Here is a 25803-nt window from a genome sequence, read left to right as displayed (position 1 = left end):
CTACTGTGAAAAGGACAACTGGGATTCACCTAATAGAAAAGGCAAGAACAAACAGACAGTGGTTTTTCCAACCTTATTCCATTGAAAATGAATGTGCCAGTCCCTCGTCTAACTTATTCTAATTAATAGAGTCAGGCACTCACCACATGCATTTCTAGCGCAGATCGTGAGCTGAAAACTATGAACCAAAGTATTGTTCCCTTAAGCTAACAAGCCTCCAAGCAGCTTCAGCAACAGCAACAATGAAACAGAAGATTGCAGGTGCGTACCTTAACCTCCTGATTGGTAAAGACCTCCACATCCACCACGCAGGCAACCAGAGTGGAAACATCACAGTCCATGCTAGGGGCTGGCATTCCCCCTCCGGAATTGACAATAAACAGCTAGGCAGCCTCCGAGTCGTGCGGGCTGGAAAGAGCCTTCCAGGTGGATGTTTCCGGGCCGGCCGGGCGCTGCCCTGCCCTGGGGATGGCCGAGCTGGGCACCTGAGCCCACTCCGCTGCACGCACACAGCCCGCCGCGGCTCAGGCAGCAGGGCAGAGTAAGAGCGGCTGGCTCTCTGATGTCAATGACATCACCGCAAAGACTGACACAAGCTGGAGCTATTTTTTTCCCCCCAGCCTTTTATCTCTAGGCAGTGCAGTGGAGCAAATTGAACATGATTATGTGCTAAATCTGAACTCAGACTAAATCAATTCAGGCAGCGTTCGCTAGGAACTGAGTCATAGCTGTTGTTTCGGCCCGAGTGCTTATGTTTGCAAAAAGCAAGGGTGGGGAGGGGGTGGAATCTGACACCAGAGGCTCTCTTTGGGGTGGGGGTGGGAATTATTCCGCTGATGAGCCTCCGGAGGTTAAGGTGTGACCATTTTCTGTCTCAGAAATGAGCAGGAAGTTGAGGCATTTTGCAAATTGCGTGGCTTCTGTTAACTGCCCTGTGCCGCTCAGAGCGGCCACACATGTTCTGGGCATCCTCATGCATCCCGGGAGGGCACAGGCTACACAGAAATCCATTCTTGGAGTGACTAAAGAGCTGGTCGTCAGTCATGTAGGCAGCCTGCTAAGAGGAGATAATTAGAGGTTTGTGGATTTCTGTTTGAAGCACATATGTGCAGACCAGAAACTCTAAAAGCTCGGGATTTCAGGCTGTCTCCAAGGTCATTCAAACCCAAAGCGGGCAGTGGCAAGGAGTTACAGCAAACATCTCATGCGGGGACAGATGGCAGAATCTAGCGGGCAAACGCACTGATGTGGGTCATCGTCAGAGCCTCGGGGCTTGATTTCGCCTGAGACTCTGAACACGTCTGATGGCTTTTTCGGTCTCTTTTCCTAAATGTGAACCCCAGAAGGGCAGGGCCGTGGATAATTCATCTTTATCTCTTGAGACTTTAGCCGAGTGTCTGGCATGAGAAGGCAATAATTGTTTAATGAATGAACAAACCAAACAGGGGCAGCCTTCTTTTACAGTGGAAGTGAGCAAAGGAAAAAAATCCGAATCGTTTTCATTTTATCATTGGTTACAAAAATACCAGCAGAACTTACATTCTGGCAGGATCTATGCCCAGTAGGAATGCAGGTGCATCTTCAGTGGCTATCAGAGGTCATGATTCGTAACACAGATCGGCACCTTTCTAAGCCATGACTGGACAAGGTGGTCCAATTTTGCGTGCAGATGAGAAAGGGGACATTTTAGACTGAAGGTAGAAGTGTTGTGGTTGATCCTCATTTGGGGCTTCATGTGAGTCTAATGTTCCCCTTCAACAAGGCATTCCCAGGTTAAAAGAAATCAGTCCACAAATAGAAATATTTAGACTGATGAAACTGTGTGTGGTGGTGGTGGTGGTGGTGTGTGTGTGTGTGTGCGCGTGTGCGTGTGCGTGTGTACAGCACTTACTGTGTTGTCCAGGGCACTGTGGGGAATATGAAATCATGTCTGCAGAGAATTCAACTAACACTTACTGCGTGATGACTATGTACAAAGCTCTATACCAGCTGCTCCAAAGGATAAAATGATGAATAAGTAAAATTCACTATCCTCAAGGAGCTTAAAATCCAGGGGAGGAGATCAGACATGGAGACAAACACCTATAAAACAAGGCAATGGTGATGGTGGCAAAGGAGGGATGGATGGCACTTGGTGGGAGCACTGGAGAAAGAGCAATGGATGCTGAAGGGAGCTGGGGCAGATGAGCCTCCAGGAGCAGGACATGACTTCTGCTCTGACCTTGAAACACGGGTAAGACTTTGTCAGACAGAGAAGGGGTGAAGAGAGCCCCCAAGGCAGGGGCTGCAGACTAGAAATATCCAGAGCAAAGAAAGAATAGGGGTTTTTTTGGGGGGGGATGAGGCACATTTAAGGTTAAATTTGTCCAGAGCCAGGGATAAACAAGGCAGAAAGAGCCAGGTGACGCAAAGCCTCGAGGGGCCCTTTGCATCTATCTGGTCAACCATGGAATGCCCGGCAAAGGTTTTTGAGAAAGTGAACGGGTCTATCTATACATAAATATAGCTGAAATGTAAAGTATACAAGAAGATGAATACAAATTTAAATATCGCTAACATCGGTTCAAAAGGCAAAACCAAAACAAGGCTATTTTTTTCATATGCCGTGGTATATCCCCAAATTTATTTTTTTAAGGGCCACGGCAGCAGTGTGCTGGTAAATATTTAACAATCAGCTCTGAAAGGAAAAGCCTGATGTGTAGCATTTGCTGATTCCTTTGATGTAAATATCCTCATCACGGCTGACTTGAAGCAACCAATATAAAGTCCCCGAATGCAGAGCTGGGAGTGACTGACCTGCTCACCCCAGCCACGTGAGCTGCCTTGGGGACAGAACGGTCTCATCGTCATGAAAAGGCTACACTGTATTAATGACAGCTCCTACGGTTCACAGAGTTTAAGGTTAACCATTGCTCTGTTCACTTAAAGCGTTCTGTGAATTACTGCACACTTTCTGTTTACGAAATAGCTATAGAGGGTATACATGCGTTATTTCAAGAGAAAGAGCTTTGCTCTGACACGTCTTGGCAGGAGGACATTAGTCTATCCAGGAAGTGGAGCCTCACTCCAAACTGTAAAATAGGTAGTTGTTTCCTGATGCATCTTCAGTGTCTCCCTGTTGATTTGTTTCTTCCCTGGAGATCCCTTCTCGTACTCTTGAGTCCACTAACTTTATGCTTTCCTGTTTAAAAATATCTTTTCAAGGACACAGCTTTCAATTCACTTCTATTAGCATGAAATGACTGATAACTTATAGTACTACCTGGCATAGAGGCATCTGTATGATGGGTAATACTATAGGGGAGCAAATCTTAAATTGAGTGAATAGTGCACTTAGGGTGACATTAGAGGCATCGAGAGCATGTAGTGATTTTGAAATAAAATTATTGGATTTTTAATAGGTTGGTTCAACAAATTGGCTATATTATACTATTCAGTTGCTTATACAAAACACTTTCCTATAGATTAGAGTCCCTAGGGGCCTTCCCCGTTAAAATTGTGCCCTATTTCTCCAGATAGAATGTACCTTTTGATAGCTGGGGGATGACTGGCAGCCTGGGAGGTACCTGGGGTCTGTATATAAGCACCCGGGATATGCCTACAAGGTCCTATGAACCCTAGCTCTTGTCTGTTCTCCCTCCCACCTGAGCTCACCATTTCTCCCTTTCCTCTCTACATCCCAGATTCACTGGTCTTCTTGGGATTCCAAAAAAATAAAAAATAAATGCCAAGCTCCTTCTCATCTCAAGGCCTTCCCATTTGCTACTGCCTTTGTCAAAAGATATCCAGATTTCTGCATGGCCGACTCCTTCTTACCATCCAGCTCTCAGCTCACGTGTCATCTCCTTGGAGAAGTCTTCCCTGATCACCTAAATAAAATACGTGTACCCGTGTGTGCACACGCACACACACACACGGACTCAATCACCATCCGGCATCTTCTCTCTAATTTTATTCATAGCACTATCTGAAACTGTTCACTTATTTCCTGACTTGTTCTTTGTTGTGTCCCCAACTAGAATGTAATCTCCACAAAACAGAGGTTTTTGCCTATGCTGTTCCCTGCTGTCTTCTCAGGGGCTAGAAAAGTACCTGTCACTTAGGAGGCACTCTAAGGAATATCTGAAGTATGAATGGATAAATAAATAAATGAATCTAAAAAAGCAAGCAGAAGGACTCCAACCCATAGAGGTGCCTCCTGATCTGGAGTTTGAGAAAGGTCCTTGCAGGATACATGGGCATCTGAGTTCAGTAATCACCCCCACCACTGACAGCTGAACCCTGGCACAGCTCTGCTCAGAAGCACCCTTTCCAGGTGAAGTGGCCAGAAAAACCATTCAAACCATGGTTCTTCCAATGATGGACCACATTAAGGAAATGGATGCAGCACGATGCAGACCCTGAGACAAAGACCACTTCCCTACCCCTCAGGCCAGGTAGTTCTCCAAGAGGATTGACAGCTGAGCTGAGGCACTAACCCCCAAGTGGGCAGGAGGAGATGGGGACCTTCTAATCCCAGAGGCAGCAGCCAAGTCGGGTTTGCTAATGAGTGTAGATGTTCCCATTACAACTATGGGGCATCAAAGACTTTCCTCCCTCTATGTGTCCTTCTGGATCACTTTTTTTTAATGTTTACCGTTGAAAATCTCAGCCGTATTCAGAAGTCGAAAGAATACTCCAATGAGCTTTCATGTACCCACCACCCAAGTACAATAGCTTGGGATCAACCTTCCTTCCTCTCTGCTAGTGGGTCTCAGAGTGTGGTCCCCAGACCAACAGTATCAACACCACCGGAATTTGTTAGAAAGGCAAATTCTTGCGCCACACCCCAAACTGGGTAGGTAGGACCAGTCTTTGTATTTTAACAAGGCCCCCCAGTGATTCTGACGCAAGTTCAAGTCTGAGCACCAGCGTTCCATGTACCCAACCACTCGCACTCACTCCCGGTTATTCTGAAGCCGATGTCTGACATCATATCGTTTCATCCGTAAATATCTCAGTGTCTATCTTGAAAAGACAAGGGCTTGTCTTTTGAAATCATAATACCTATCATCACACACACACAAAAGCAAGAACAGTTCCTCAGTATCATCAAATGTCCTGCCAGTGTTCACATTCCTCCAGCTGCACTACCAATATTCTCTTCCCTCCCCGCTCCCTCTCCATCCCCTCCCTGGTCCCATCCTTCCATCCTTCCTTTATTTAACATTTTGTTTACTCACGCTGGGATCTAAACTACTATGTCTCTCATGTCTCTTTTAGTCTATAGAGTCCTCCTCCATGTCTTCTTTTTTCTTCCTTGCAGTTTGTTGTTGGTGATGATAAAACCATGTTATTTGTCCTTTAGAATTCTCCCCAGTCTGGATTTTCTTGATGAATTCCACATAGTTTCATTTAATTGGTTTCTCTCTTACCTGTAGGTCCTGTTCATTAGATCCAGACGCTTGATAGGTTTTGGGTTTGGCAAGACTCCTTCACGAATGGTGCTGTATACTTCCATTGCGGGTATGTAATGCCTGGCCATCTCTTTTTTGTGGTATTAGCAGCCCTTCATGCTCAATGAGTAGATTTACTCTTTCTTTATAAGTTGCAAAATGATGGTATTCCCTCTTTATTTATTCATAGAGTACTTCCATTACAAGGAACTACCTCTCATCTACTATGGAGTTACCCTGAGCTACATTTTTGTAAGACAGGCAAAATACACACTTGATTCTTTTCCTTTATTAACTAGCTTTTTTTTTTTAAAATGACTTGCTTCACATTATCCTTCAAAGAAGATCACTGAGGTTTTTTACTTTATTAAGCATCTTTATGAACTCGTGGACTAAACATATTTGATGGGTTTAAATCCACTGTTGTTTTATCTTTTGGGGGGGAATTTTTGAATTTTATTTATTTTTTTATACAGCAGGTTCTTATTAGTTATCCATTTTATACATATTAGTGTATATATGTCGATCCCAATCTCCCAATTCATCACCATCGCTTTATCTTATTGATGCTTAAATTGCTGGTGAGAATCTCAGCAGGTTGGCTCCTGCGTCCTTTTGACACAATCTCAGTAGTCTTTGAGGGCTACCTCACCTTCTGGCAGGCCAAAATGTTCCAGACTCATCCTGTCCATTTCCTGCCCCAGATAAGGAATCAGTCATTTCTTTCTCAGTTTCATTTAGTATTTCAACATATTTCAAGATCATAATCTATAGACTTAGAGGTGTTCTTGGCACTGAGTCAGCTATTGTTTATAAGACTTTTTAGTGGACTGAACTAGAAAATATATAAATGTGTTTTTTAAACTTTTTTTAAATAATAAGGCCTTACTTATATATTTTTAAATTTATTTTGTAATTGAAGTATAGTTGAATAAATGGGTTTTAAAGATAACGTGCATCTTGAGTTCTGACTGATAATTCCAAATCAAATCCAGAATTTTTCAGTCATACATCTGTATCCTCCTTCTTCCACACCAAATATCTTGGTTCTTACCAGTAACGTAATTACTCATTTGCGTTATTCAATACTACAATACACAGCAGCTTCAGAATCACAATATTCAGTAGGAACAATTTAAGATTTTATCCCCCGGTTCTTTTTGTCCTAAGGGTATATCCCATAAGGATGGTAGAGATTCCTGTGTTTCAGTCATTTGGAATAGTTCCTCTCCTCCACCAACTGGAAACCAAGTTAGGTTCATTTGTTTCCTTCAAATTTGATTCCTAGGGATTGCTTTCTCAGTAAATTTAGGTTTGTTTTATAAGTATAAAGCATATTACATGGTTCAAAACTCAAACTACAACTCTACAAAGAAATCTAGCTTCTCTCCCTGTCTCCTCCAGCAAATTCCCTCCTTCCCTCCCATACAGGTTACTGTTATTTCATCTTTATTGTTTATCTGTTCTCTCATTTAAAAATATATAAATATATATGTGTATTATTTTCCCTCCCTTTCTTTGACAAATGATAGCATACTTTGCACATTTTTCTCTGTCTTGCTTTTATCACTAGAAAGCATGATCCTAGAGATCATTACATAGTCATATGTAAAAGGAGTCCAATTCCTTTTCACAGCTGTATAGTATTCCACCAGGTGTACTATGTGGATCTACCACGTTGGTGCAACTAAGCCCCTACTGATGAGTATCTGGGTTGTTTCCAGTCTTTTGCTATTAAATAGTGCAGCAATGGATAGGCTTGGCTTATATCTACTCACATTTTTCTACTGTAACTTTGGGACAGATTCTAGAAGTGAAATTGCTGGGTTAAAAGGCAAATGTATGGATAATTTTGCTAGATTTAGACAAATTCTCCTCCATTGGGGTTGTACCATTTTGCTTCCCCACCAGCAATTTATGAGAAAGGGGGTTTCCCCACCGCACGTGTTGTAGAATGCCTTGGACGTTTGCCTATCTGGTGAGTGAGATGTGGTTATCTCGGTGCATTTCTCCTACTGTGGGGACATCTAAGGATCTTTCTATATGTGAACTAGTATAGCATTGTCCCAGTCAATACCTCCCTGGCTTTCCTCCAACTAATTCAGATTCTGTTTCTGACCTGAGCAAGCAAAAAGTCTAAATAACCACAGTTCTCAATGGGTTTTTGGTTTGCATTCTTCTTATGATGAGCCTGGTGGGGCATTTGTTCATCTGGTCAAGAGCTATTTGCATTTCTTCTTCTCTGATACCTCACTTAGGTCTGGTCATCACAAGTCAAACACATTCTCACCTCCAGCCCCTTGGCTTCCCTCGCCTGGAAGTCCATTTCCCCCATCTCAGCAGGGCTCACTCCTCCAACAGCATTCAGGCCTCAGCTCAAAGGCCCCCGCCTCAGAGAAGCCCACCCTGATTAGCCTATCTAAGTAGGACCCTTCTCACTATCTCCCCGCCTTGTTTTATTTTTCTTCAAAGCACTTACCACTAACTGATATCACATATTTATTTGTGTAGTTTCTGTTGATCTCTCCATTGGAATGAAAGCTCCATGAGGGCAGGGCCCCTCTACCTTGCTCACTGTGTTTTCCCCCAGTGCCTACAATGGGGGCTGCCACACAGTGACAGCTCAGGGAAATGTGTCGGTGACTGGATAATGGAATGAGTGGCATCCTTCAGCTGTGGAAGCCAGCTGAGAAGAGGGGCTGCCGCGGGTCTCTTTAAAGGAACGTGAACCTGGCAAGGGAGAGTGAGGCAAATGAAGGGGCCTCGGGTCACAGGGTGATGGGAATGGTGCAGTGGGAGCCGGGGGGTCCATAAGAAGTGAGAGGGACACTTACAGGAGAGAAGGAGCGACAGAAAAGGCCAGCTCCCCATCCTACACAAGTCCCGGCTAAGTGGCAATTGCAATGCCCTCGGTCAGACTCGGGGACCGTCCTCATCCCTCCACTGCCCGGTGGGCACCTCCAGAGGCCCCACGAATATCCTACAGCTCATCCTCGAGTAGCACTCTGAAGAAGCCGTCTCACTTCTTTTTTTTTTTTTTTTTTTTTTTTTTGCGGTACGCGGGTCTCTCACTGTTGTGGCCTCTCCCGTTCCGGAGCACAGGCTCCGGACGCGCAGGCTCAGTGGCCATGGCTCACGGGCCCAGCCGCTCTGTGGCATGTGGGATCCTCCCGGACCGGGTTACGAACCCGTGTCCCCTGCATCGGCAGGCGGACTCTCAACCACCGCACCACCAGGGAAGCCCTCACTTCTTTTTTGCCTTACCCTCTTCCCCAGCTCTCAGGGTTTCATCCCTGCTTCGATCCACCTTTAGGAAGACCTATCCCCCTTCCCGTCCTCCCCATCTGAACCGGCTTGTGGGGGGATTACACCGGGCCGTGCTATGTCTAAGTTGACACACTTGAAAAGTTACAGGGCAGAAAATTAATAGCGTGTTTGCTTAGCACCCCTGTCTCTCTGGGAGCTGTTCTTCCTCCCCGCCCTGGGTTCATCTGAGGGAGGCCCTGACCAGTCCAAGCCAGTCAGAGTTCCCGAGAGGATTTCCCAGACCCAAAGTGGGTCAGGAGTGCCAGTGCCCTGTGGTGCCGGAACCCTGGGACTGTGGCTGGCCATGTTTTTTTCACCACAAAGCCACCTTCAGACAGAAACTGAAAGAAAAAGTGGAGGAAGGAAGTCCTAGAAGCATTGGAGTCCTCGTTTCCGGTTGCTCCTGAGGCCTGGGGGCACCTTGTCCTTGCATGGGTCTCCTCAGTCAACTCTTCCATATTCTAGTATTATCCCAACCAAGGCCTCCGTTTTTTCCCCAAGCTAATTCAGATATTGTTTCTGTCCCTAACAACCAAAAAAGTCCACACACACAGCCCTAGAGTAACAGGGGACACTAAAGTGGGAGTCATTCATCAGGGACCACAGATTCAGGTCTCCAAACTATCCCATGGAAATGCCTCCTGCCTCCAATCAGACCTGAGGTGAGGGAGCTGCCACCACCTAACCCTCCCGCCTGAGGTAACAGCAGGAGTCCCAGGATGGATTTCTGCAAAGAAAACCTGCTCACAGAATCATCTTTCATTTCCACTTGCTTCTCCCTCCTTCAGGTTTCAGAGCAATCTAACTAGTTTTGGGCCACCTGCTTTGAAAATCTGCATATTGGTCTGATACCTATATGCAGAACAGACCTATTGGTCTGTTCAAAATGTCGTATTTACTATGTTATCACGACTCAGTTGAAACTTGGAATTTATCATCCCATCACACTATCATTGACTTAGGGCAACAGTTGTGAAGTCCCTCTGCAAAAATTCACAAGTATTGTGTTATTTAAACTTCACAATAGGCCCCATTTCGAAATGAGGAAGTCATTTGCCCAAGGTCAAATAGCTAGAAAGTGGTAGAGCCAGGTTGAATCTTGAAGGGCTTATCTCCAAAGTGTGAACTCTTCACTTCAACGTTCTAGAAGTGAGAACATGAACACATCTGCACTTTTGAAAGGAGTCTGGCGCTGATGTGAAGACTGGATTGGAATGTAACAAAGGCAGAAGGGGAGAAAATTGACATCTCAAAGGAAATTTAAGAGAGTAGATACTTGGCTGTATTTGACTGGATTATCTAAGCCAGTGGCAATGAGGGACCAAATTCGTCAATGAGACATTGTAGAAATATAAGAAAGAACTCGGTGACTAAAAGGAGGGTAGGCGGTGGGGGAGTTAGTCGGGGGGTGGTGGTCAGGAAAAGCAATGGAGATGTTGCACAGTTAAGGTTTCAAAGTCTTATCTGTAAGGAGAAGATGGTGCCAGTGACAAGGGTGGGTCTCTTAAAAAGATGAAAGATCCCATCTACCAGCAAAATCAAGAAAGCTTTCAATGAAAGAGGAGGGCATATGATATGGACGCTTAGTAGAACTAATAGAGATCAAGGTCTTGTGAGCAAGGTTGGGGTTTGTTTAAAGACCAGCAAATGGCTCATTTAGTTTGAATGGCAAGTCCGAGCAGGGCCATGGTGCGTTGTAAGATGGGAAGAGACGTTTGTAGCCACAAAGGTGAGGAATTTGAGTGCCAGGGTGAAGAGTGAGTATATTTCACTCAGAAAGATATGGGATCTATCAAAAGTTTATGAAAAGATCTAGGTTGAATCGGAGTGAAGAGGGATTGGAAATTTTTGTTTCCAAACTTTAGCCAGAAAGTGATGAGGGGCTGGATCTTGGAGAGGTAATAGTAATATAAGGAAAGAAATGGATATGAGAAACACCATGGAGATAGAATGTTCAAGATTTAACAACTATTTGGCTGTCAAGGTAATGGTCTGGGGCTGGAGAGTGAAGGCATCGAGGTTGGAGGTACCAGAAAAAGGAGAAGGGGAGGCAGGGAGGGAAGGAGATTCTAAAATTCCAAGCCTGTGTAGACAGTGGTAAGTTTATCTGAAATAACTTCACGATGCAGGTGACAAGAGTACATTGTGATCAGATTTATACACCCATGACAGTGAGATACACATCCACATTTGTTCATTTCAATAGTTAGCTAGTAACATTAATCTTTACATTAGCAGAAAAGGGTAACGGTAAAAACTGAGATTACAACTTACAGCAGTAGATACTAGTCTTTATTGGTATTGATTAGGAATGGATACTATTGCAAAACTGTTATGGTTCTGACTAATCAAAACTCTAGAAACAGATTCCCTTTCAGCCTAGCCCCACTCTCCCTCTCATGCTAAGACCATAGCATGGAACCAAATCTATGAGTAGTGGTCTTTCTATGCAACTATGTCTACTCTCTTTCAAAAAGGCCTAGACTTTAGTTGAGGTGTAAATACATGAAAGTATTCGATGAATCTTACTCTTTACTTGAAATTAAAGAATTATGAAGAAAAGAAAAAAAACAGGGCTTCCCTGGTGGCGCAGTGGTTGAGAGTCCACCTGCCGATTCAGGGGACACGGGTTCATGTCCCGGTCCGGGAAGATCCCACATGCCACGGAGCGGCTGGGCCCATGAGCCATGGCCGCTGAGCCTGCGTATCCGGAGCTTGTGCTCCGCAATGGAAGAGGCCACAACAGTGAGAGGCCCGCATACCCCGCCCCCCACCCCCCAAAAAAGTCTAAAAAAGCAAATGTAGCATATTTGGACCTGAGCTTCTTCTAATCTTCCCACTAAGCCCGCTCCTCTTCCTGTGCTCCCTGTTTCAACTGTGACACCGCCCTCCACCCAATAACTTACATCATAAGCTCAGTCATCTTTGATCCCTTCCATTGGCTTGACTAGTGCACAGCTTCACTAAGGTTCAGGGCTGGTTGATCCCGAGGTTCAGTGAGGTTGTCAAAGGGCCTTGTTTCTCTGACTCTGTCTTCTGAAGCTCAGTGTCATTCTAAAGCTGATTTCCAAATTGGCTGCCATTAGCAATCACAGCCTGTATTTCATTCTACAGCTAGACCATTTAGGTCACCTGTTCACTTCTGAACACGCTGCAGTTGGGGTAAGGAATGTGCTGATGGGCTTAGGTCAACTTGAACCTACTCCTCCAGCAAGGAATGGTGTTAAAAAGCTAAAGTATGTGGCTTGCATGAGAATGGATGGATATGCAAGCAAAGATCTGGGTTAGGAAGGGAATGGATGTTGGGTGGGCATCCATCAATGCCCACCACTCTTTCAACTCTGTACCTGTCAGGGCACTTGGCTGCAAGTGATAGAAACCGCTCTTGGCTAACTATCAGAAAAGGAACATACAAGGAAGTTATCAGGTATCACAGAATTAACAAGAATTTTGAGAAAGAGCTTCAGAAATTAGGTGGGAACCAAGAGCGTCTAAACTGCAGAAGACAACCTCCGAGGTGATGCTACAGGAACGAATGTGGATAGGACACTACCACCGGAACCTACAACTCCTGGACATGTCCCTCCTCCTCTACTGCCATGAGTGATCCCTAACTGTCCCTGTGATTTTGTGCAGTATTCTGTGGAGTCAAAGTTTTGAGTGTGGTGTCCAACTGGTCACATCCTGAATCACCCTAAACCCAACAGCTAGGAGATCTGGGTAGGAAAATTTTGGTTCCCATGGCCTCTTAGTGGCAGGTGATATCCTCACCATGGGTGATGGAGGGGAGACTTCCCCAACACAGAGGGGTGTGAGGATGCTGGAAGCTCAAAAACAACAAAGGTCCACTATCAGCCTCCTACCCACTCTGCCTCCCTGCCTGCCCCATCTTCTTATTTGGTACCACCAGATTCATACTGGTGAGAACTGGTTCTGACCACATCACTCCCCTGGCCCAGCTACCTTCATTGCCTTCCCATTGATGGTAGAATCAAATGGTTTTTTGTTGTTGGTTTTTAATATGGTGACAGCAACCTACTTCTCCAGCCATTTCTTTTCCAACTACTCCTCTGCACACATCCTACTGTTGAAACAAACTGAACTGCTCAATACATGCCATATTATTAAGAACTCTGCTTCACATGGGTGGTCTCCTACAATTAGAATTCATCCATCCATTCATCCATTCAATGTCTATTTAGTGCATAGACTGTGTGCCCAGTACTCGCAAGGCGCTGGCCATAGAAAGATGGCAAGTCACTATCCTGTTCCTCAAGGAGGTCATTGTGAAAGGGAGTAAAGAATCACAATATGATTGATATGATATGATATGAGGATGTGACAATATGAATTATATTTGCTATAAATGATGTTGATACAAAGTGTGGTATGAGCACAGGAGAATGAGTATCCAAGTTTGCCATATAGAATAGGTGTTAGAGAAGCTTTCCCTAAACAAGGAACATTTTGCTAAACATTGAAAAATAAGTAGTTTTCCAGTTATCTACATGGGCAGACAAGTAGTAAGATGACATTTTAAGTACAGGCGGGAACATGGGATGATGTGGTAAGGCGAGAGAAACTATGAGTGGCCCAATATTGCAGAAATTCCCAGATGGAGTTAGGGATGATAGATTGGGAGGCGTGGAAAATGCAGCTAGACTGTTAGGCAGGGGCCTGACCATGAAGAGCTTTGTGAGTTATGGGTAGAAATTTAAATTTTATTCCATGGGAAGAATGACCCAGTGAAGGCTCTAACAGTAGCTTCCTGGCTCTTCTTGCCTCTAATTTCACTGCTACTGAATCCATCCTTCAGACGATCTGTGGCCAGAGAGATCTTTCTACTAAGAACAAATAAATCATATTACTACACATGAGAGTGGAGTGCAAAGTTGGAACCAGGGGCTGCAAATATGCAAGGGATTTTAGTAAGGAAACATTAGAAACCTAATGCGCAAATAGACCTCTGAGACCTTGTGCTGGGAACTTCTCGTGCTATCTTAGTGGAAGGCAAGTCTCCTCCACTAAAATAATGCATATTACTTCCACATACGTAATGCACATGAATCCTTATTTATCCCACTGTAGGGATAAATGTTTTATTGTGTCCTCAGCACTTAGCACATTGTCCGGCATAAATCAAGTAATCAAGATAATGTCTGATCAGTGACTGAAAGAATGCATGAGTAAAAGACAAGACAAGCTGAGGTCACCCTCGCTTCTTTCCATGAATGGGCTATTTCTGAGCCATCTATCCCAGTAGCAGTTCCATCTGCTTTAGTCTTTGGTGCTCAGCATGAATTCTCCTACCCCACTGCCCTATTCCTCAAGCTTTGAGAGTCCTAGAGATGTATACTGAAGAATTAATAAGAAGCGTAGCCATGCAGCCTCCGATATACTAATCTGTATAAGGAGAGATGGCTGAAAGTCTACCGAAGCTTGTGCTCCTTCCATGGTGCAGAGCTGTTTCTGGAAAGTGGTTCCCCAATCAGGGCTACAGTACCCAGTCTGAGTTCTGTCCATTGGAGTGGCGACAGAACAAATGCCACGTTCAGACCTGGCCCATAAGAACCTCCAGAAGACCTCGTTTCTTCAACCTGATCTTTGGAGCTAAGTATTGAAGATGACAGAGCCTTTATCAGCCTAGGTCTCTGAATGACTGCATGAACCACACTCTTATCTCCTTCCTCCTCTTCCCCGTCACACTGCCGATGGGGTTTTACATGAGTGGGAAACAAACTTCTCTTCCGGTAAGCCCCTGAGATTTTAGGGCATATCGGGTACAGAAGACATCTTTACCTTAAGTAATACAGCATGCGTGCACATGTCTGTGTTGAAGTACGTATGCTGTGAATGCAAAATCCAATTTTATACAGAATCAAAAAACAAATGGGGACAGAACCAGAAGTAAGAGGATTTAATTCTTAAATGTGGAAAATCTTTCATTTTAAATTGAATTTGAATGTCTTAAATTAGCAAATGAGCAGGTAATCATATTGTTATTTGACATATCAGGGTTAGTCTGTGTCAAGACAGAGACCAGGGAGTAAATGGAGCTTGAGAAAAGAGCTGAAAAGCAAAAAAGATCAAATGAATAAGATCAGAAAAGATTTTCTAGTAAAATTCATAATTTTTAAAAATAGCTGAATTAGTAATACATGCTGGTTATGATTGGTGAGATTTCAAATAAATAAATAAGTCATCAGGATTAAATGTAAGAAATATAAATTAGAGGGCTTCCCTGGTGGTGCAGTGGTTAAGAATCTGCCTGCCAATGCAGGGGACACAGGTTCGAGCCCTGGTCCAGGAAGATCCCACATGCCACAGAGCAACTAAGCCCGTGTGCCACAACTACTAAGCCTGTGCTCTAGAGCCTGCGAGCCACAACTACTGAGCCCACGTGCCACAGCTACTGAAGCCCGCTTGCCCTAGAGCCTGTGCTCCACAACAAGAGGAGCCACCTCAATGAGAAGCCCACGCACTGAACAAAGAGTAGCCCCCGCTCACCGCAATGAGAAGCCCGTGAGCAGCAACGAAGACCCAACGCAGCCAAAACTAAAATGAATAAATAAATAAATTTTAAAAAAAAGAAACAGATGTTTAAATAAAAAGAGAAACATAAATTAGAAATAATTAGAAGTACATTATGATCACGTCAATGGATATTGTCAAGCTGCAGACTACTAATGCCCTGTACTTGAAGAAGATTCCATCTGCCTAAAAACGGCAGGTAAGGACACCAAATGCCTTGCTCTGTATTTCTAACAATTCTAGGGCCAGCCTGAGAAGGAAGGCATCTAAAAAAGTAAATCCTCCTTCATAACCCCTATCTTCTTTTATCTCCTCTCCCTTTTCAAGGAGGGGTTTTGGTAAATCAAAAAGCTAGGATGGAGGAAGATAAAGAGAGAGAGGTTAAGAAGCTAGGTGGAAATGCACAAAATGTCAGTTTCTGGTATAACATGGCAGGCTGATTATACACATTCATACCACCTAGACTGGGGTTTGGGCTGTGTGTGTCTGTTGGGCAAGGCCATACCTTTGGAAATTTCCAAAGCGTTGAGAAATCAAACTCTTTCTTTGATGGAGATATGTTCATTTGAGTGTTTTCACAGAGCTGGAGAGTCAGGAGTAGAGAAAATAAGACGCTGGCTATGGGGGACTGTCTCTAGGCTCAAGGCAAGAAGGGGGAAGAGATTTTCAGGTCACTTCTCAGGCAAGTCTGACTACTTCGTCAAAATAGGTAAGGAGGAAGAGTTTCAGGACAAATGCTCTACAAAAGAATAAAAACTGCTTTGGGGTGGAGTTTTCTTTGCGCTGTGTCTCTGGGACACCTGGTATGGAAGGCATGATGGAGAAAAATGTAGGCTTCCAATAGTGGAATCATAAATAGACTTATCAAAGAGGAAGTTTTCATTAAGCATGGCTCTGGGATACACATTTGAAATTTTGGTGTTTTTATTTTTGGTATAAATGGAGTTTTCAATACTCTGTTGGTGAAAGCATAACTGGAAACAATCTTTCTGGAATGAAGACGCCTTTAAAAAAATAAATGGAGCACACAGAAATTTCCACTTCCAGTTAAATGTAAAAGTTGCAGGAAACCATCACGCTACTCTCTCAAAAAGGATAAGCCACATGAACTACACAATCACAGATTTTTAAAACCCCCTAAGAGAGCTGATGGAAAAGAATCCTAAGGGAACTAAATTCCATATAGCGATAAGCCCTCCTCATGAGAGAAGAGACACATGTCTGCTTTCCTCTTCTGTGTAATAGCGAGAGAAAGAAGAATTCACTACGGACAGGTGTAAAGAGCAACCAGATGAATTCCGAACAAACTTTTATGGTTTTATGTGGGCTGGAATAATGGATTAGAATCCCGAAGAGCCCCAGACAAAGAGCCAGGCTGTAAAGGCACTGCTTTATCCAGACCAAAACTAAAATAAAGAAAAAGAGATCTGTGGGATAATATATTTTAACAGATGCATAATTGGAGTTCCAAAAGTAGAAGAGAGGATGATGCAGAATAAACATGGAAATAGATAATGGCCAACGTTTTCTCCAAATTGATTAAAATATCAATACATAAATTCAACAAGTTCATTAAACCCCAAGATGACCAGAGCTAGACATATCATAGGTAAACTCCTAAAACTCAAAATTAAAGAGAAGGTATTAAAAGCAGGAAGAGGAAAAAGACGTATTACAACAATAGGAGTTAAGACTTTTGTGAAACAGTAGTGGCCATAATACAATGGGACAACATATCTAAAGTGAAGAAGGAAAAACAATGAATTGTCAACCTAGATTTCTATATCCAGCAAAAATGGCTTTCAAATATGAAGGCAAATCCTTATCTGTTGCTCGTGAGAAAGTAAAATAGTGCAGGCACTTTGGAAAACAATTGGATAGTTTCTTAAGAAGTTAAACATACAATTAAAATACGACCCAGAAATTCCACTACTTGGTATCTACCCAGGAAAAATGAAGACCTATGTTGACACAAAGACTTGTATAAAAATGTTCATAGTAGATTTATTATAATAGCCCCCAATTGAAAACAATACAAATGTCCATTAACTGGTGAGTGGATAATTGAAATGTATAGTCATACATTAAAACACTTACTATTTATCAATAAAAAGGAATGAACTACTGACATATTGTAACATGGATAGACCTCATGAGCATTACGCTAAATGAAAAGAAGCAAAAAGATCATATAATGTATGATTCCATTTATATGAAACAACCAAAAAAGTAGATTGACTTTTGCCTGCAGGTGTGGGTGAAAAAGAGGGTTGCCTGAAAATGGACATGAAGGACTTTTCTGGGGGATGGAAATATGTTAAACTGGATGGTGGGGATGGTTGTACAACTCCGTAAGTTTACTAATAATCATCGAATTGTACGCTGAAAATGGATGAACTTTATGGTATGTAATTTATGCCTCAGTAAGGTTGTTAAACAATGCAAAGACAAAATAAAAACCATATTCAACAGAAAAAGTACATGAGAATCCATTTACTGCATATCTGAACTACTGGAAATGCTAAAAAAAATATTCTTTCTACTGAAGGGAAATAACCCCCAGTGGAAACTCAGAATGGCAGAAATGAACCAAGAACACCAGAAAGGATAAATTCATAGGGAGATATACAAGACATTCTTATTATATTTATTTAAAAATTCTTTGAAAGAGTATTAATTATTTAAAGTAAAATAACAATAACAGATTGTAGGGTTTACAGCATAGGTAGAAGTTAAGTAGGTGACAATAAGAGCACAAAGATAGGGTAGATGAGAAAGGAATCAGATTGTCGTGGTGTTCTTACTTTGTGAAGTAATAGAGCATTGGTTGAAGGTAGACCATCGTATGTTAAAGATGCATATTGTAGTCTCTAGCCTAAAGCAACCATTAAAAATAACACAAAGAGGACCAGCTAAAAAGTCCACAGAAGGGAATCAAATGGAATACTAAGAAAATAATGGATTTACCCAAGAGAAAGCAGAGAAAGAGTAACTGAGGAACATAATCCATATGGAACAAATAGAAAACAAATGCCAAGATGGTAGCCTTAAGCCCAACCATATTGATGATTACTTCAAGTGTAAATGGACTGTAAACACTTTAATTAAAAGGCAGAAATTATCAGACTAGATAAAAAGCAAGAAAGCAATACTCTTCCTCTTTCTTATATATCACATTTGAAATCCGAAGAGGCAGACTTCTTAAAAGTAAAAGATTAGAAAAATATAAACCATGCGAAGAGTAAGCATAAGAAACGTGGTGCATCTACATTAATATCACACAGAGTAGACTTTAAGACATAGAGAACTACCAGAGATAAGATTATACACATATAATTTTAAAATCAATACAACAACCTTAGATGTGAATGCATTTAATACCAAAATTCAAAATGAATGAAGCAGAATTTGACAGAACTAAAGGGAAAGATACAGGTCTACAATCACAGCTGGATATTTTTAACATCTCCCTCTCAGAAACTGATAGGGAAACTAAAAAAATCAGTAACAATAAAGAACATTGGAACAACTCTACAAACCAGTTTGACCTAACTGACATTTATAGAACACTGTACCCAGCAGCTGCAGAATACATTCTTTTCAGATGAACATAGAACATTCGCCATGACAAGACCATGTACTAGACTGTAAAACAAATCTCAATAAATTCAAAAGGATCAAATTCATGTAGATCTGAGGCTCTCAAAACCTCCAGGTCCATGGGGTCCCTGAGACCCTTTTAGGAGGTCCATAAAGTCAAAGCTATTTTCAAAATATTGGGACTTTATTTGCCTTTTTCACTCTCATTCTCTCATGAGTGTACAGTGGAATTTTCCATAGGCTGAATGATTTCTGATATCACAACAGACTGAATGAGGAAGCAAATGTGAAAATCCAGTTGTTTTCAGACATTAAATAGGTTTGCAAAAGTATAAACCAATCTCAGTCTGTTCACTACTTTTGTTTGCTTTGGAAAATACAGTTGTTTTTCATTAAAAAATGTTATTTACACTAAAATACTATTTTTAAGAATGTATATATATTTATAACTGAATCACCTTGCTGTACAGCAGAAATTAATACAATGTAAATCAACTATACTTCAATAAAATAAATGTTTAAAAATATTATTTTTAAATGATTTAAGAAATTAAAAGAAACTTCTCAGTTTTAATTTCTAATATGGTAAATATAAGTGGATGTAACCCACATAAACAAAAGCTCTTTGGGTCTTCAATAAACTAACAGTGTAAAGGTGGTGAGATCAAAAATTTTGATAACCACTGATAAAGGATGTTCTTTGACTGCAATGAAATTAAATTAGAGATCAATAAAAATAAGACACCTAGAAACTCCCAAGTATTTAGAAATAAAACAACACTCTTCTGAATAATCCTTTGGTCAAACAGTAACGCAAAGGAAAATTTTTTCAATATTTAAGCCAAATGATAATGAAACAATGTATCAACATTTGTGGGATATAGATAAAGCAGTGAAGAGAGGGAAATATAAAGGGTTAAATGCCAAAGTCAAAAAGATGAGTAAGATTAATAAAATAAGCACCAATTTTAAACAAAATCTTTCAGAAAATAGAGAAGGAAGAAATAATTGTCAAGTCGCTTTATAAGGGCAACAAGGTCCTAACGCCAAAATCTGTTAACGATATTCACAAATATGCATAATTTTTACTGGTAATATGTCTAGAAATCTCTTCAAAGAAATCATCAGAGGTATGGATAAATATTTATGTGCAAGAGTTATAACAGTGAAAAAATATGTCCAACCATTAGGGACTAGTTAAATGAATTATGATAAATCTATAGGATGAGATATTAGGTAACTATTAAAAGTATGTTCTCAAAGGAATTAATGCCATGGGAAAGACATTAGTAAAAAAAATGTAGTCTGATCCCATTATTACATGTAACATGCATACATGTAAAAAGCCTGAAAAAAAAATGCACCGAAATATTAGCAGTGCCTAACTCTGGATTGGAGGGACTGCCAATAATTTTTGTTTTCTTTTTTTCGTTTGCTATATTTTCCAAATCATCTGCAATGTAAACGTGTCACTTTAATAATAGAATAAAATGATAATACGATAAAAGAATACTTAATAGAATAATAATTTAATAATAGAAAAAATCTAACCTGTTGTACAAAGAAAAATTTGGATAACACAGCACTGTAAGTCACAGAATGATAATTCTCTGAAGAACCTTTGAAATGAATCAATCCTATGCCTGCATTTTACAGATGGGGAAATTTGAGTTCCCTTCCTGGGTGGATACATACACTGTACATCAGGTCATGGATCAAGTTAGTGATAGAATCAAATCTAGAATCTTCATCTCCCTCCTCCCAATACCACACCTTTCACTTTGGGTCACAACGTGAGCAAAATGACATTGTTATTAGCTGTACGAAAATTCTTCAGATTTAATCACTGTTCTCCAGACTGTGACCCCAAGAAATGAATCTGATTTACACCTTAAGTTCAAATGTGAAGAATCTAAACTTATGCTTAAAAGCACGCTATTAACAATCTCAACAAAAATGGAAGGGCTAAGTAACGTCTGCATATTTTATAAGGAGATGGGGTTTTTTGGTTATCTAAATTTTAATAATATTTTCCATATTGTCAAAAATATACGAATTCACTGAAATCTCAAATTAAGACAATCATTAACATTAGAATTATCAACTGCATTAAAAGGCTTAATAGTCTATTAAAGAACTCTGGCCCCCCAAAAATGAAAACCAGTCAGGTTTCACTCAGTGGAAGGTTCAGCTTAAAGATCATTCTCACGTCCAAAATTTGGGTTGTCTCATTAAGAAATATCTGTTTAATAGAAACGTTTCCAAAGAACAACAGGCCTATTTCTTTCGTGGCATGTTAATAAGCCTGTGTGAGAATAAATAAGCAAGACATTTTATTGTTCCAAATCTGGAGAAGACAGCTTGGCTACAAGGAAGACCTGAGCAGAATACTCTATTGTGATTTAAATCAAAGCATCCCTCACTTTCAACCATAATGGCTAGATTTCCAGTGACAGCACATCTAGAAAAACAACTGAAAGAATGTTTGTGTCACTTTATGTGTTGAGGAAATTAAACAGCCACTTTGTGGTCGATCTAAGGTGACTGAACACAGATTCAGCAGGCAATGAGAGAATGCTTTTTAATTCTGCAAATATTTAATAAAAGGAGCAAGAGAAAATCCATGTTCAATGCCAGGATTAGTATGCCGGATCACATCCTCCATGATTTGATTGGATAAAAGAGGCTAATGGATCCATCCTTTGTCTTTAAGTAGACAGATGTTGAAACAAGAACCCTAGATGACAGCAAGCTTTGCCTCTGTCAGGGCAATGGGCTCTGGGACCCCCTTCTACTCCAAGCCTGTTTTGAGGGGCTTCCCTGCCTCCCAGTCCACTTTGGAGCCCCACACCCTGCCCTTCACACGCCCATAAGCTTCCTCCTGTCCTACCTGACCTTCCCCACATAAACCCTCCTATCATTCTGTCACTATCTGCTGGAAAGCACACTGGACTGGGAATCAGAGTTCAGGTTCAGGCTCTGGTTTTGTCCCCACCTGTGAGGGTGGCCTAGGGCAAGTCATTTACTATGTCTGGGCTTTAATTTCCTCAACTTTTAGATGAGCAGATTAGATTAGATCAGGCAGAAATGGCAACTTGAAGGGCTACATTAAGAAACGTTTTGAGGCTTTTTCCAGATATTCCAGGAAAGAACACTTAATTAATTAACACTGTTTGCCAGTAACATAGTGGGGTGTGGTGACAATCGACCCTCCGAGTCTGAAATGCAAATATGAAATGAGGCCTCAGTAAGACATTCTCCCCACATTATTTTCACTGTTCTCTCTCCCTTACTACAGAGAACTGAGGACTCTCTATCCCATACTGTTTACACACTATTAGGTATACGGACACTGCATTTGCACGACAAAGGCAAATATGATGAATCCTACTTCACAATAGGAAAATTCAGTCAGAAAGTGAGCCCTTTCCCCCAAACAGTACAGCAAATCCAGAACAAACAGTAAAAATGAGGGCCATGGACTCAACAGTAAACATCTTAGGCATTATAGTTACCCATTTCATAGCTTTTATTGTGCATGTACTATGTGCAAAGTACAAGGAGAGTCACTCCCAAAAGGAAAGACAGAATAAGGATTCCTGGTCGCAAGGAATTTTAAATCTAGTGGGCAAGAATGATATTCACAGATAACACAAGTAAATAAACAAATGTCCATCTCAGAGGACAGCACTGTTCACTCCGGAGTGAGTCCTCCTCGACCCCCCTCCTTCTCTCTCATCCACATCCAACCCACTTGCAGATCCTGCTAACTGAGCCTTTGGAGTCTCTCTCAAGTCTGTCCCTTCTTGCCTCTTCCGCTTGTATCACCCTGATTCTAACCACTATCTTCTCTCATCTGGACAAAGGCCAGAGCCTCCTGACTCATCTCCTGGCTTCCCCTCTGGTCCCGAGACGATCTAGTCCCACCCAGAAGCCAGAATGATCCACCTTTTGAAAAGCCAATTCGTTCACGCCATTCCCTGCTCTCAACTCCCAACAACGCTCTATCACACTGAGAATGAGATCCAAAATTTTCATCACAGGTTATAAGAACCTACCGCATCTGGTCCTGGCTCCACGTGACCTGGTTTTCCATTGCTCTCCTTCATCTTTTTTTTCTTTGCTCTCCTCCATCTTTATTGCATTTGAGCCCTTAAGCTGTTCTTGTTGTCGCTTTAACACATCAAACATAATACTGCCCCAGGGCCGTTGTTTCCTTTGCTTGGGACGCTCTTCCCCTAGAACCTCACATGACTTCCTCCCACTTTACTCAGGCCTCTCTTCAAATGTCAGGGTGGCCTTTCCCTACCATCTTATCTAAAATAGCACCTCCCATTCCTTAATACATTCCCCTGTTTTATTTTTCTCAATAGCCCTTATTACCACCGACTACGTCATATATTTATTTTTTTACTTTTTTATTGGTTTCTCCATCAGAATGCAAGATCTGTGAGGGCAGGAGCACCAATGGTCACATTCACTGCTGTATCCTCAGCATCACAATAGGGTGTGGCAGGCACATAGCAGCTCCTCAATAAATATTTGTTGAATGAATGATGAAAGCAGGATAAAGTTAGCAATAGCAACTGGAGAAAAACCTGATATTGAACAACACCAAGGAGTACTGACTATAATGTGTGTCCCCACTTCTAGATTCTGTTTCAGAGCACTGATTGATGTTAAAAGATTTTTCTTGGTCTGTGAGCAAGTAAGCAGGCTGGACAGAGGTGTTTGGAGAGCAGTTGAGATGCAGGAGGTTGTTTCATGATGAGGGCAGGTCCTCCTGGGTGTGGGGCACACAAACCCAACAGCTCCAGAGTAGGAGGAGAACAAGTGATCCCAGAGATACAGTGTTTGAGGACGGCCGTTTGGTATAAATAATATTATTTCTGGGCATTTGGGTCTATCTCCCAAGAACAGGAATGGTAAAACTCATCTAATTCTTCACTTGCTGAGGCTAGCTAAAGGCTGAACAAAACCACTGAAAAAGGATATACAGGGGTCACTACTGCTTTAGGAATTGGGCTGAACAGCTCTCGTTTCTGGAATTAGAAATTACTGAAATCAGCAGACACTGTAGGTGTCACTGACAACAGGGAAGATTTCGCTTCCCTCGGGGTAAAATACTACATGGGAGTTTTCCTGTAGCAGGCAATATTCTGGCCCTTTGCATAGCTGGTTAACAGCAGAGCTGGGAGTCAAACCGAAGAAGTTTGGCCCTGGAGTCCATCCACGTAACCATGGGCCAGGCTGCCTCTCATGAGAGTGCTAACTCACCCTTGGGCAGGTCATCCTTCCTGTGCCTCAGTGCCCTGCGGACAGCAACAGTATTGTCTCTTAGAGTTGTCATGGGGCTCCAATGAGTTAACACACAAACATCCTACCTAGTATCATTGTATCTGTACCATCGGTTCTTAGCGGTGAAATTGCTGGATCAAATACAGATGTTCAAGAACTTTCCCAAAGTCACCTAGTTGGTCAGTGGGGTCAGGATTTTAACCCAGCGATGTTTGGCCCCAAAGTTCTTGTTTCCAGTGCTAGAATCCTTCTGGAACGTGACAATTCTCAGTCAATGCTTTCCCTTTCAGGCATTCTCTTGATGATATCTGAGTTTTAATTCTGCGTGTACAGTCTGCTAATGATCTAGCTTTCTAGTCAAAACGTCTCAAGCCTGGAGCATGTCTTGTTATGGTGGAGCGCTGAAACCCATCAGGGAGGCTAGGGTAGCCTTTGATTTTGATTCTAATCTGAGATTCCTGAGCAGGGATTTGAAGGAAGCCACGCTCCCGAAAATCTCTCGTGTACCAATGCTCCACACGCCAAGAGGCTTTATCTCCTGGCTGCAGCTCTCACAAGACACACAGGTGAGAAATTTAATAGCTCCTCTAAGTAAACAGCACACACGGCCAAGCTGGTGAAATAGGCCAGCTCAGGGACAGGAAAATCAGTGATTCAGCGGGCCCCAGGCAATAAATACCTTGGCGATGATGGATAACAACACAAAACGCATCTGCATGCAGTCCTAGATGGTCCGGGGAACTGATGGTGCAGATTGGTTTTGTTTATTTTGATAATTAGGGCGGAGCAGGTGGGAAGCCAGGAAGTTGAGACAGGTGACATGTTTCTGTGGCAACCAGCCCTCCAGACTCCCCTTCCTGTGTCCTCAGGAACTCAGTGTACTTGGAGTGTTTTTTGTTCTTTATCTCCTCCCCCCCGCCTAATGCTGCCTTCTAGAAAGGGTCAGATGCTTCCTGTTACACTGTGAATTCACAGTTCTTAGCTTTAAAATAGTGCAACCCATCTCAGATTACAGGGTCCCTCCAAGAATAAGCCATGGATGTCAAGGTGAACATTGGGGTGTACCATTAAGGCATTTCCCAGTGGGGGAAGGGAATTCTGGAGTACGCCCCTGCTGGGATCTCTGAAACCACAGTAACGGGCTAATCACTCTCTCTGCTCATAGGAAGGGCTTGAAGTGGTGCACATCTAAAATCCTGATGTCTTGATTCAGCTGACCTACGATAACCAGTATGTTCCAAACACTTTACCCGGTTGCTACAAGTTCACAGCTTTAAGTAAAAACTGATGGATCAATAGATAGAATAAAGAGGAGGGAAGGATTACGTGTATCAAAATCTTTGACAGTGGCCCCTTTCCCTCCATCCGTCCCATCCTGCTTTTCCTCCCAGGACTGAGCTCGGGAACCTGGGCCCAGGGCAGGAGAATTACAGAATCCAGATCTACAGCCCCCATCAGGCTCTCCCCTTGGCTGAAACAGACAAGGCTTCAGCACGGTTTTTCCGAGGTCTTCTGCAGGCTTCCCGGAGCTCCTGTAAATGCCACTCCAAACTAAACCTCTCTCCCGAAATATTAGGTAGAGAGAATATTCTCAGAACTCTGACTCAAATATGCGTGGTGCTCTGTAACTTCA

At 42.2% G+C, this 25803-nt stretch overlaps 1 protein-coding gene across 3 annotated transcripts in view; it reads right to left on the bottom strand.

Annotated features, from left to right (window-relative positions):
• Positions 1–25803, bottom strand: part of RCAN2 (regulator of calcineurin 2) — a 265692-nt gene that overhangs the window by 93092 nt on the left and 146797 nt on the right. Inside the window, exon 1 of one of the 3 annotated variants that reach the window (XM_060021716.1) lies at positions 270–587. The exons of the other annotated variants lie outside the window; for them this stretch is intronic. Within the exon in view, the coding sequence (XP_059877699.1) occupies positions 270–356 (87 nt within the window). The 5' untranslated portion in view covers positions 357–587. Of the gene's footprint in view, positions 1–269; positions 588–25803 lie in introns of those variants that run through there. 3 annotated transcript variants of the gene reach the window in all.

Source organism: Delphinus delphis, chromosome 10 (genome assembly GCF_949987515.2).
Source record: "Delphinus delphis chromosome 10, mDelDel1.2, whole genome shotgun sequence".
In the NCBI taxonomy this organism is placed as follows: domain Eukaryota; kingdom Metazoa; phylum Chordata; class Mammalia; order Artiodactyla; family Delphinidae; genus Delphinus; species Delphinus delphis.
This window is presented reverse-complemented; position numbering and strand designations above follow the sequence as displayed.